This window comes from Doryrhamphus excisus, linkage group LG16 (assembly GCF_037039965.1).
Source record: "Doryrhamphus excisus strain RoL-2023G ecotype Guam linkage group LG16, RoL_Dexc_Guam_v1.1, whole genome shotgun sequence".
Lineage (NCBI taxonomy): Eukaryota > Metazoa > Chordata > Actinopteri > Syngnathiformes > Syngnathidae > Doryrhamphus > Doryrhamphus excisus.
In genome coordinates this window covers 3,100,194-3,113,916 of record NC_136372.1, presented here as the reverse complement: position 1 = coordinate 3,113,916, position 13,723 = coordinate 3,100,194, and the positions used below count along the sequence as shown (strand labels likewise).

Sequence of the window (13,723 nt, the reverse complement as noted above, 5' to 3'; positions counted from 1 at the left end):
TAAACTAAAAGCCAAATATTTTGCATATTTTATTAGCTATTTTTAGCTTCTTACTGTTATGTATGTAAAGGCACATTTCTTGCATTTAAATCAAGTAGTAAAAGTACTTAAACAGAAATATTCTGCATTTATCGCGCACCAAGGACACTGTTTATTTTGAGTGCCACATCGCACCGTGTTACCTTTTTTTTTTTTTTTTTTTTTAATTTATTCGCACGGCCACATCTGACGACATGAAGAGCCGTGACAAAGTGCAACAAACGACAAATTAAAGCCAGACGGGAATGATGTTTTTTTTCCACGCAGTAATGTTGATCAACACAACTTCTGCAAGGTTTACACTTCATGTGCCAAAAATTACTTTCCTGTTGCTAATTCTAATCATGATGGGGGATGTAAAGGTGAGGACAATGTCTTATAGAGGGGAGGGGCGGGGTTTGCAATGTCAGGACGCATCATATGTGAAAGACCGGAGAGGGGGGGGGCACAGTTTGCAACCAGTCAACACATTTTTTGTCTCCAGGCGCACCGCGTGCCACAGATGTGCGCTCCGCATGCCGCCGGGCAATTATACACCACCCGGACGCTTTATTAGGTACACCTGCACTACGCCGATGAGATTGACTTCATGAAGCAAATTTTGAGTTTTAATGCTATTTTTGTAACAATAAATTCATATTGTGCAGTATTAATGCCGACTGGGCGGATTTTTTCCCATGTCGTCAATTTTTAAAAATAATTTTGCAGCATATTATTAGAGAAAAAGTTTTCGAGGACTCACCTGCCCGTTTTTGCAGAGGTCAGCCCACATGCTGGTGCCGTCCCCCCCCCTCATCAGGACATGGTAGATGAAGAAGTACGTGCCCGGGATGCTGCACACAAACTTGCCCGAGATGCCGTCATAGTTGTTGCCCAGGTTGGTGACCACGTCATCGAACTTGAGGATCTCGTAGCCTTCGTGGGGGTTCTTGAGGCCGGCATAGAAGGCCACCCGGGGTACGGTGCTGTAGGTGGCCGTGCTGATAGCTCCATTTTCTCCCAATCCCAAAATCCCAGTCCTGCCCTGGTCCCCTCTGTCACCCGGAGGCCCGGCCGGTCCGGGCGGCCCCGGTTCCCCCGGCGGCCCCGGCGGCCCCGGCTTCCCGGGTCTACCGGGTTTTCCCTGCGGGCCCTGTAAAAGGGTCGAGGGCGGCAGGACATTGCTGTGGTCGCTCAGCGCCTCCGCTTCCGCCTGGAGCCCCGTGGAACTGGTGCTGCTGCTGGGGGTGCCCTTGTTCAGGTAAGGGTCGCACACCATCCGACAGGTGCCCAGCATCTCATAGTGGCTGGGGTCTGTGCCCACGGAGCTGACCAGCACGGGTATGAGCACCACCAAGACCAGGACCAGCATAACCCCCACGGCGGCCGCCACCAGGGTCTTCCTCCCGATGCTGAGTCGGGGAAGGGGCTGAGCGGCCAGCGTGGGTCTCCCTGGGGCGGAAATGGTGACCGCTTGGTGTGGGGAGCCTTTCGCCGAGGAAGAGGACCCGCGGATCCCGAGGAAGGATGCGAGAGGTGCAGCGGCGGGGGGGCGCGCCCGGCAGGGACCCACATACACTTGACGGACCTCCCGGCTGCGCTCAGTCAGTCAGTCAGTCAGTCTGGAATGAGCGCACGGAGGCGGACATTCGGAGCGCACTTCCAAACACTCTGACTTGTGAGAAGAAGACGGAAGGATGCAAGAGTCCACGGGGATGGAGTGAGAGAGAGAGAGAGAGAGAGAGAGAGAGAGAAAGAGAGAGAGAGGGTAGCAACCATCAGATGTGTGTGTGTGTGTGTGTGTGTGTGGTGAGTTTGTGGAGTCGGATTCTGAGGCTGGGATTTTTATAAGCAGTACGGACCCTCCCCTCCCCTCTGCTGCCTCATCGAGTGAGAGGTAAGAGTGGCTCCATCCCCTCCTCCCTTCTCTGCCTCCCTCTTTTCTCTCTCTCGCTCGCTCGCTCTCTCTCTCTCACTTTCTCTCCTCCCTTTCTTCTCTTTTCAACTCTCACCCTCCCCTTCCTGTCATATTTTTATTGCCATTTCTCACTCTTGTTGCTTTATCGTTTGTCTCATCAGCATCCACCCTCTAAAAATAAAGATGGAGCCACGCCACGAGATGCAGGTGAAATTTCTAGGGATTTTGTTGTTCTTTTAAGCATTTTTTTGCGAAAACTAACTGGCCGCTGTTATTGGAAATTTTTGGATTTTTTTTTTCTTTAATTAAACAAAAAATTTGCGGTCCTTACCTTTTTTATTTGTTTGTGAAGTACCTGCACCCTATATACTCCAAGTTCTGATACTTTGTTGTAAAAGTCCAATCACCTCCTGGTGAGCTTGGATATATAAAAACCATCTTGGCAGTCAAACCCAATTAAAATATCTTTAAGGCATTTGACTTGCTTTTCCTCTCTATGGAAGAACGGCAGCGACAAGCACATTCCAGCTGAAAAAGTTTTTTTTTTTTTTTATAAATGATTATTATATTATTTATATATTTTTTGGAATATATTATTTGTTTGTAAATATTTAGTTGTCTTTCAATGTTCAGGTGGTTGATTGTCAATCTTAATTAATTAATCTTAATTAATAAATTAATAAAAATAACAAAATTAATTGCATTTGACTTGCTTTTCCTCTCTATGGAAGAATGGCAGCGACAAGCACATTCCAGCTGAAAAAAAATTGTTCTTTTATAAATGATTATTTTACTTATATATTTTTTTGAATATATTATTTGTTTATAAATATATGTATGTAAATATTTAATTGTATTTCATTGTTCAGGTGGTTGACTGTCAATCTTAATTAATGAATCTTAATTAATAAATTAATAAAAATAATAAAATTATTTGCATTTGACATGCTTTTCTTCTCGATGGAAGAATGGCAGCGACAAGCACCTTCCAGCTGAAAAAAATGTTTTTTTGTTTTTTTTATAAATTATTATTATATTATTTATATATATTTTTTGGAATATATTATTTGTTTATAAATATAGGTATGTAAATATTTAGTTGTATTTCATTGTTCAGGTGGTTGACTGTCAATCTTAATTAATTAATCTTAACTAATAAATTAATAAAAAATAATAAAATTAATCGCATTTGACTTGCTTTTCCTCTCTATGGAAGAACGGCAGCAACAAGCACATTCCAGCTGAAATTTTTTTTTATATATATGTATGTAAATATTTAATTGTATTTCATTGTTCAGGTGGTTGACTGTCAATCTTAATTAATTTGTCTTAATTAATAAAACTAATAATAAATTTATAAAATTAATCTTAATTCAGCAGAGCATGAAAATATATATAATGCATTTGACTTGCTTTTCCTCTCTATAGAAGAACGGCAGCGACAAGCACCTTCCAGCTGACGTTTTTTTTGTTTTTTTATAAATGATTATTATATTATTTATATATTTTTGGAATATATTATGTGTTTATAAATATATGTATAAATATTTAGTTGTATTTTATTGTTCAGGTGGTTGATTGTCAATCTTAATTAATGAATCTTAATTAATAAAAAATTTATCTTAATTCAGCAGAGCATGAAAATATCTTTAACGCATTTGACTTGCTTTTCCTCTCTATGGAAGAACAGCAGCGACAAGCACCTACCAGCTGAATTTTTTTTTTTTTGTTTTTATAAATGATTATTATATTATTTGTATATATATTTTGAATATATTATTTGTTTATAAATATATGTATGTAAATATCTAGTTGTATTTGATTGTTCAGGTGGTTGACTGTCAATCTTGTCTTTGAACAGGATCCCATACTGAAAAGACAAACAGCAGCAGAGAACATTTCCTTCTCCAAGGTAATAAACTTGGCCAGAAGTCTCTCTCTCTCAAACACACACACACACACACACACACACACGCGTACACACACACACACACACATTTTTTAAGGCCAGCTCTTCTGGGACCGCCGACATTGACGCGGTGCTGAAGAAGTTATCCCTCCGCCTCAACGGGCTGACACCTTCTCTTATTGGCCTCTTTCCTTTTTTGAGCGTATTGATTTCCAGGTTTATATCAAATTACGGCTTCTATTCAGAGTATAAAAAAAAAATCTATATGCAGCAGTAATGTCATTTTGATGACATTTCCATCCCGGGTAGTGATGAATGGGGCCGAAAGATGAAAGTAAATGACGTTTGCAAATGATGTCGTTGAAATATGCGATGTGTTTATGGGTCCTCGGCAGGTTCTAATTAGTGCAACGACATGCTAAAGAATATGTTCATTTTATACAAAGCATAACAATATAATATGTGGATATGTATCATAAAAACGTACCTAGCTGTGTTTGACTGTATGTCGTTTTAATAGCTCCATCTAATAGCTGCAATTCAATGAACCGCAGCTCCCCGGTGCAAGCAGCACTCGTGCAGCCCCGGCCCACGACGCTACCACCACCATCCCTGACAATGTAATCTAAATCTAATTGTGTTAATCATGGTGGTAGTAGCATCGCGATCTCTGGGCTGCACGAGTGCGAGGAATGCTGCGGTTCATTGAATGGTAGAGTACACGTTTAGTTCGAATATCATTGAATTTACACATTGAATAAATTCACAGTAGAATTCATCTTTCCTCTCAATGAACCACAGCTCCCCAAGTCTGTCAGCACTCGTGCAGGTCTTGACCATGGCAGTACCCCTGCTCTAACTGACAATATAATCTGTCCTGTCACAGTACATGTTGGAATTAATCTTTCTGTCAATGAGCCACAGCTCCCCAGTTCTGGTAGCACTTGTGCAGCCCCAGACCACGACGCTACCACCACCATCCCTGACACTGTAATCTAAATGTAATTGTGTTAATTTACGGTGCTAGTAGCATCACGGTCTGCGGGCTGCATGAGTGCTGCGGGTGCGAGGAGCGTTGCGGTTCATTGAATCGTATAGTGCATGTTTAACTTGAATATAATTGAATTTACACATTGAATACATTCACAGTGGATGTTGGGATTCATCTTTCCCCTCAGTGAACCACAGCTCCCCAATTCTGTCGGCACTCGTACATGTCTTGACCACAATACTACCCCTGCTATAACTTAATGTGTCCTCCTGAGTGTACACATTGTCACAGTACATGTTGGAATTTGTTTCCTGTCAGTGAGCCACAGCTCCCCAATTCTGTCGGCACTCGTACATGTCTTGACCACAATACTACCCCTGCTATAACTTAATGTGTCCTCCTGAATGTACACATTGTCACAGTACATGTTGGAATTTGTTTCCTGTCAATGAGCCACAGCTCCCCAATTCTGTCGGCACTCGTACATGTCTTGACCATAATAGTACCCCTGCTATAACTTAATGTGTCCTGAATGTACACATTGTCACAGTACATGTTGGAATTTGTTTCCTGTCAATGAGCCACAGCTCCCCAATTCTGTCGGCACTCGTACATGTCTTGACCATAATAGTACCCCTGCTATAACTTAATGTGTCCTGAATGTACACATTGTCACAGTACATGTTGGAATTTGTTTCCTGTCAATGAGCCACAGCTCCCCAATTCTGTCGGCACTCGTACATGTCTTGACCATAATAGTACCCCTGCTATAACTTAATGTGTCCTCCTGAATGTACACATTGTCACAGTACATGTTGGAATTTGTTGCCTGTCAATGAGCCACAGCTCCCCAATTCTGTCGGCACTCGTACATGTCTTGACCATAATAGTACCCCTGCTATAACTTAATGTGTCCTGAATGTACACATTGTCACAGTACATGTTGGAATTTGTTTCCTGTCAATGAGCCACAGCTCCCCAATTCTGTCGGCACTCATACATGTCCTGACCATAATACTACCCCTGCTGTAACTTAATGTGTCATTGTCACAGTACATGTTGCAATTTGTTTCCTGTCAATGAGCCACAGCTCCCCAATTCTGTCGGCACTCGTACATGTCTTGACCATAATAGTACCCCTGCTATAACTTAATGTGTCCTTCTGAATGTACACGTTGTTACAGTACATGTTGGAATTTGTTTCCTGTCAATGAGCCACAACTCCCCAATTCTGTCGGCACTCGTACATGTCCTGACCATAATAGTACCCCTGCTATAACTTAATGTGTCCTGAATGTACACATTGTCACAGTACATGTTGGAATTTGTTTCCTGTCAATGAGCCACAGCTCCCCAATTCTGTCGGCACTCGTACATGTCTTGACCATAATAGTACCCCTTGCTATAACTTAATGTGTCCTCCTGAATGTACACATTGTCACAGTAGATGTTGGAATTTGTTTCCTGTCAATGAGCCACAGCTCCCCAGTTCTGGCAGCACTCGTGCAGCACTAATCCACCCCGCTCCCACCCCAACTGACAATATAATCTTCTCTATAATTGTGTCAAGCACGACGGTGGAAGAATGAAAATCTGTGGGCTGCATGAGCTGTGGTTCCAACATGGACTGAGACATTGTGATGCAAAGCATGAGTCCCTCCCTTTGGGGACAGCGCTCCAACATGACAAGAGCCCCAAACTCGGCTCCGAGATGACAAGCATGGAATGTGAAGGTGGAGCGGAACATAAAGGGGTCTTCCAACAAACTGGTGAAACCGGAAGCCTACAGTTGTCCAAAATGTCTTGCTAAGATGAAGAATTAAGACTAAATTGGTTAATTAAGACTTTCAGGCATATTTTTAGCCATCAGCCTCGTTTCCAAAAATATCACCACCGACTTGGACTGGCTTGGACCGGACTGCTGGACTGAACTCTTGTAACAGACTGAGACAGATCAATGGATGAAGTTGTCCTGCACGTCTTGTCCCTTCATCGTGACCAAACTTCCAAACCCGGTCACCAGTGTCTAATTCATCAGTGAGCAAATAACCCCCCCTCAGTACCCCCCCCCAATCCCAATACATCATACAGCAGGTGTGTCTGCAATGCAAATTTACTTTATTGTTTTAGTCCTCATAACAGAGCACACAGGCCCTAAATTGGTTTCAGGGTTTGTTCAAGAAGGGGGTGCAAGGTGGGGGGGGGGGCTGTTTGCTCCCCACACCTGCTGCCCGGACCTGCCAGTCACAACAGCGGGAGGGGGGGCATGTCTTAATTTCCCAACCAAAGAGAGGACAAACAGAAAGATGAGGGAGCGCTATCATGAATCATCATTCATTCAGTTCTTGGATGGAGGATCACGTCGTGCGTTTGTGATGTTGTGATGCCAGGACTACTTCCTGTCTTGGCCCATTGGGCACTGCTGGTGGCTTACAAATGGCTCCAGCTAACCCACTGTCGTAGCGACCCTTCGACTTCGACTCCTCGGCTGAAAGAAGCTGCCAAAGTGTGGGCGGAGAAACTTTTACTTCGGATATGCATCATGAGAGTGGAAACTGGGGGGGGGGGCTTGATCATCCTCTTTATGGAATAAAAATCCCACAGTGGCCCAAAAACGTGACGACACCCAAGCAGTATAGATTTATTATCCACTGAAAATGAGTCTGGGGCCGCACGAGTGCTGCCAGTAACAACCTGTGCAGCTCTGTTCAAAAAATATTCACACAAATTGGACACTTCACTGTGAGGTGTACTCATTTGTCTTGATATTTGTTTATGTCCATGAGCCGCAGTACCGGCAGCACTCGTGCAGCCCAATTATGAACACAGTTATCTACTCACTTGTGTTGCAAGTGTGTTGACGATGGATTAAATTTGTAAATTTGTAGTGCAATCGTCAACAATATACTGCATTTTGTTTTGGAGGCCGCACGGTGGTCGAGTGGTTAGCGTGCAGACCTCACAGCTCGGAGACCAGGGTTCAATTCCAAATGGCGTGGAGTTTGCATGTTCTCCTTGTGAAGAACACCTTGTGGGTTTTCTCCGGGTACTCCGGTTTCCTCCCACATTCCAAAAACATGCTAGGTTAATTAGCGACTCCAAATTGTCCATAGGTATGAATGTGAGTGTGACTAAGCATTATTAGAGCCCTCTAGACATGAAATAACACCCCTATATTGACTTTTAAACTCTTATTACCCAAATTTGTAAATAAAAGGAAATAAAACTTTTTAGGGGCTGCACGGTGTTTGATTGGTTAGCACTCAGGCTTCACAAATAGGAGACCCGAGTTCAATTCCACCCTGGGCCATCTCTGTATGGAGTTTGCATGTTCTCCCCGTGCATGTGTGGGGTTTTTTTCCGGGTGCTCCGGTTTCCTCACGCATTCCAACACATGCTAGGTTAATTAGTGATTCCAAATTGTCCATAGGTATGAATGTGAGTGTGAATGGTTGTTTGTCTATATGTGCCCTGTGATTGGCTGGCCACCAGTCCAGCCCAAAGACAGCTGGGATAGGCTCCAGCACCCCCCACCCGCGACCCTTGTGAGAATAAGCGGTAGAAAATGAATGAATAACTATATTGGCTGCACGGTCGACGAGTGGTTAGTGTGCAGACCTCACAGCTTGGAGACCCGGGTTCGATTCCACCCTCTGCCATTTCTGTGTGGAGTTTGCATGTTCTCCCTGTGCATGCGTGGGTTTTTTTCTGGGTACTCCCACATTCCAAAAACATGCTAGGTTAATTAGCGACTCCAAATTGTCCATAGGTATGAATATCCAGTCCAGGGTGTACCCCGCCTCTCGCCTGAAGACAGCTGGGATAGGCTCCAGCATCCCCTGCAAACCTAAATTAAAATGAATCAGTCAGTGAAGGAAATGTAAAAGCAGGAATCATAGCATCCCAATGTCAAGACATCCAAAAACCCTTCAAAGCAACACCTTGCCGGTGTGTGCGTACAAAGGCAAGCGGAGGCAGAACAAATGTGTTTCAGAAGGTGCACAAGGGACAAAAAAAAAAAAAAAACATATACACAAACACACACACACACACACACACACACACAAAAACCTTGAAGGGTTCTTCCTCTTTTTAAGGGAGGCGCGTTTATCGGGTCAAAGAAGGCAAACAACATCACAAGCGAGCACACAAGTCATCTGTGGTGGAGCTCCAGGCTCTGATTGCTTCCCTTGTGTCGCTCCTGGCCGCCGCTTATCAAAGAGCTCCTTTCATGAGAGGCGGGATCAACGCTCTGCTGGGCTCTGCTTTGGAGACCTGCAGGAGGGCGAGGGGGGGGGCAACATAAAGTAGGCGAGTCACAGGAAGTCAAAACTAGGACTCGGACTTCTATTTAGACCTTCACTACCGACTATGTAGTTTTTTTTATTTGGTCCAAGTAGAGAGTGATTTTTGAATATTTGTACATACAGTACTGTAAAAGTCTGTAAAGTCACCAACTGTCCGGCAGCACTCGTGCAGCCTGTAATTGATAACACCACCATCAGCATACATGACACAGGTATGAGGAAAATAACGGTCAGTCATGATGGTGGTACAGTATTGTCATGGTCTGGGGCAGCACGAGTGCTGCTGTCATTGAATGACTGTGTTTTCACTCATTTTCAGTTGATAGTGAATCTATACTGCTACGGTGATCATATTTTATTTCACAGTGTCGTGGTACATGTTGGAATGACTCTTTTTTCCCCTTTATGAACCGCTGCTCACCCACTATCCGGCAGCACTCGTGCAGCCTGTAATTGATAACACCACCATCATCATACTTGACACAGGCATAGGGTGGATAATGGTCAGTCATGATGGTGGTGGTACAGTACTGTAATGGTCTGGGGCAGCACGAGTGCTGCTGTCATTGAATGACTGTGTTTTCACTCATTTTCAGTTGATAGTGAATCTATACTGCTACGGTGGCGATCATGTTTTACTTCACAATGTCATAGTACATGTTGGAATGACTCTTTTCCCCTTTATGAACCACTGCGCACCCACAATCCGGCAGCACTCGTGCAGCCTGCAATTGATAACACCACCATCAGCATACTTGACACAGGTATGGGGCGGATAACGGTCAGTCATGATGGTGGTACAGTATTGTCATGGTCTGGGGCAGCACGAGTGCTGCTGTCATTGAATGACTGTGTTTTCAATCACTTTCAGTTGATAGTGAATCTATACTGCTACGGTGATCATATATTACTTCACAATGTCATAGTACATGTTGGAATTACTCTTTTCCCCTTTATGAACCACTGCTCACCCACTATCCGGCAGCACTCGTGCAGCCTGTAATTGATAACACCACTATCAGCATACTTGACACAGGTAAAAGGTGAATAACAGTCAGTCATGATGGTGGTACAGTATTGTCATGGTCTGGGGCAGCACGAGTGCTGCTGTCATTGAATGACTGTGTTTTCAGTTGATGGTGAATCTATACTGCTCTGGTGGCGATCATGTTCTGCTTCACAATGTCATAGTACATGTTGGAGGAATGACTCTTTTCCCTTTTATGAACCACTGCTCACCCACTATCCGGCAGCACTCGTGCAGCCTGCAATTGATAACACCACCATCAGCATACTTGACACAGGTATAGGGCAGATCACGGCCAGTCATGATGGTGGTACAGTAAAATTGAGTAATCCTTCATTTTTATATATATATACATTTTATAATGTTTAATATTATATTATATATATTCATATTTTCTATATAAATATTTTCTAATAAGTTTCTAACATCATTAGACCCCATAGTCACTTAATATATAGACATACTTTTGCTATAAATTTGTTATTTTTGCAAGGGAGCTGAGAGGCGGGCTGACAGGAAGTGACGTCACGTATTCCCAGATGAGTTTTAGCTTGCGCTACAGTAGCCCGAGTTCTTATTCGGGATTATTGGGCCTGTCGTGCGGTCACTCAAGCATGCAATAAAAGCCTGTTGTTCCTGTTGTCGCACAGAACATTACGGTAACATTACTGACACCTAGTGGCCAGTGTAGAACACTACTTTTCAAATTATGTCTTTGAAAGCATCTTCTGAATGCCTTAAACTGTATATGTATTTTAGTCAGTATATATAGAGCACTATTTGTAGTATTTAAAAAAAACGAAGTAACAATTGTTTTTTTCACATAAGCTACTATAAAAAGTCGAGCGCTATGCTGCTGGGAAAATGAATATGCATTTCCTTTGCGCTCGTTCCACTTTGCCGATTTTTGCTGACCGGCACAATAATCCACAGAATATCCAGGTGGGATGCAGGAACAGTGAAGGACATGAAACACACACACACACACACCGAAAAAGAATACACCCTAAGGCTGTGTAGTCGAAATCGGTGACCCCCTACGGTGCCGCTTTTTAGGGGACACAGCACCCAACAAATGATGACACAGGAAGTGATCTAAAAGAATTGTCATTGTTTGTTATTCATGAGCACGTGTGTACGAATAAATGTAGCGTAAAGATAATACAAGCGTACTCGTTGCTCAGGATTCCATCACCCGTGACCTCCGTCTCGGCGTCGTTCTCCCTCGACCGAGCAAAGCAAAAAGTCGCTCTTCAACCCTTTGAGCGAGCAGGAAGTCGCTGATCCAGGTACAACAGTAAATGCGAGCGTCGCCGCCATCTGCCTTGCCCGCAAGCAGCGACTTCTCGCTCTCTTGATTTTTCTTCCTCCTCGCCAAAATGACGCCGTGACCTTTCTACCTCGGCCAGGACTGCGGCGTCGGTCACAGCCGGAGCCCAAAACTCATCTCCTCGCTAAACGCTCTACGTCTTTCTTCCTTAGCACCCATTTTCCCGCCCTGCCGCGAGGAAAGGTCATGTTTCCAATCGTAGGGAACTGTTATTTTTTTGTTGTGTCCCCACAAGACAATTAGTGTTGTAATATATGTAATATATGTATGAATTCTCTTTTTATACTCACTGTAGCCTACTTTTACTGCTTTTATTCACTTATTTGTTGTTGGTTTTATGGGTCTCTGCTACAATTTTTCATGTTTTTTTTATCAGAAGTATTTTCTTATGTTTTGCTTTGTCTTAATAGTAGTATCATAGTTATTAGTTTTGGTCATGGTCTGTTGCAGCATGAGTGCCGCTGTCATTGAATGACTGTGTTTTCACTCATTTTCAGTTTATGAACCACTGCTCACCCACAATCCGGCAGCACTCGTGCAGCCTAAAATTGATAACACCACCATCAGCATACTTGACACAGGTATAGGGCGGATAACGGTCAGTCATGATGGTGGTACAGTATTGTCATGGTCTGGGGCAGCACGAGTGCTGCTGTCATTGAATGACTGTGTGTTTTCAGTCATTTTCAGTTGATGGGGAATCTATACTGCTACGGCGGCGATCTTGTTCTGCTTTACAATGTCATAGGAATGACTCTTTTCCCCTTTATGAACCGCTGCTCACCTGCTATCCGGCAGCACTCGTGCAGAACTGCAATTGATAACACCACCATCAGCATACTTGACACAGGTATAGGGCGGATAACGGCCAGTCATGATGGTGGTACAGTATTGTCGTGGTCTGGGGCAGCACGAGTGCTGCTGTCATTGAATGACTGTGTGTTTTCAGTCATTTTCAGTTGATGGGGAATCTATACTGCTACGGCGGCGATCTTGTTCTGCTTTACAATGTCATAGGAATGACTCTTTTCCCCTTTATGAACCGCTGCTCACCCGCTATCCGGCAGCACTCGTGCAGAACTGCAATTGATAACACCACCGTCAGCATACTTGATACACATATAGGGCGGATTAGGGCAGTCATGATGGTGGTACAGTATTGTCATGGTCTGGGGCAGCACGAGTGCTGCTGTCATTGAATGACTGTGTGTTTTCAGTCATTTTCAGTTGATAGTGAATCTATACTGCTACGGCGGCGATCTTGTTCTGCTTTACAATGTCATAGGAATGACTCTTTTCCCCTTTATGAACCGCTGCTCACCTGCTATCCGGCAGCACTCGTGCAGAACTGCAATTGATAACACCACCATCAGCATACTTGACACAGATGTAGAGCGGATAACGGTCAGTCATGATGATGGTGGTACAGTATTGTCATGGGCTGGGGCAGCACGAGTGCTGCTGTCATTCAATGACTGTTTTTCAGTCATTTTCAGTTGATAGTGAATCTATACTGCTATATTATATATATAATGCTATATTATATTTTATTATATTATTGTATATTATATTATATATTTTATACTATATTGTGTTGTATTATATTATTATTGTGTATTATATATATTTAGTATATTTTATATTTATATTTTCTATATAAATAATCTAATATTCTAATATTCTATAATCTAATAGGTTTCTAACATCATAAGACCCCTCTGGTACAATCTTTAATGTTTCTTTATCGGAAGTATTTTCTTATGTTTTACTTTGTCTTAATAGTAGTATCATAGTTATTAGTTTTGGAGCTAAACACGCCTATTGTGGTTTTTCCAAGGTCATGTTGCCATGGCGATTAGATCTTGCTTCTTTTGTTGTCCTCCTATTTTTCCACACAATGCTTCATGACATTGTAAAGTAACCATTCTTTCTTTCGCTTCTTTTTTTTGTGTGTGTGACCCTGGAGAGGTCCAGGCTGGGTTGCCTTCATGCAGGATCCTGTCAGAACCTCAGCTGGAAGTCTGGCAAAGACGTGGCCCCGGTGTCGCTCCCAGCGTGGGGAGGAGGGGACGGTTGGAGTTACAGAAGCGGCAGCAGCAGCACACAAACCACAAAGGAATAGTTTTGCTACTGCAACACTCAGCTGGAGCTGACATCTTCTTTCTAGTGGAGATGAAGAGTGGCGTGTTGAAGCTCGTGGGCTCTTCGACTTCTGCGACTTCA

General features: G+C 43.4%; 1 protein-coding gene and 1 long non-coding RNA gene across 2 annotated transcripts in view; one reads left to right on the top strand and one right to left on the bottom strand.

Moving 5' to 3' along the window:
• The window catches only part of c1ql1l2 (complement component 1, q subcomponent-like 1-like 2), a 24,528-nt gene extending 22,608 nt beyond the window's left edge, over positions 1-1,920 (bottom strand). Inside the window, exon 1 of the mRNA XM_058049066.2 lies at positions 782-1,920. Within this exon, the coding sequence (XP_057905049.2) occupies positions 782-1,390 (609 nt within the window). The 5' untranslated portion in view covers positions 1,391-1,920. The remainder of the gene's footprint in view (positions 1-781) is intronic.
• LOC144901872 (uncharacterized) lies at positions 1,200-13,723 on the top strand. Its single transcript, XR_013630010.1, has 4 exons — positions 1,200-1,915; positions 2,098-2,143; positions 3,798-3,848; positions 13,469-13,723. It is a non-coding gene; the product is annotated as an uncharacterized LOC144901872 (long non-coding RNA).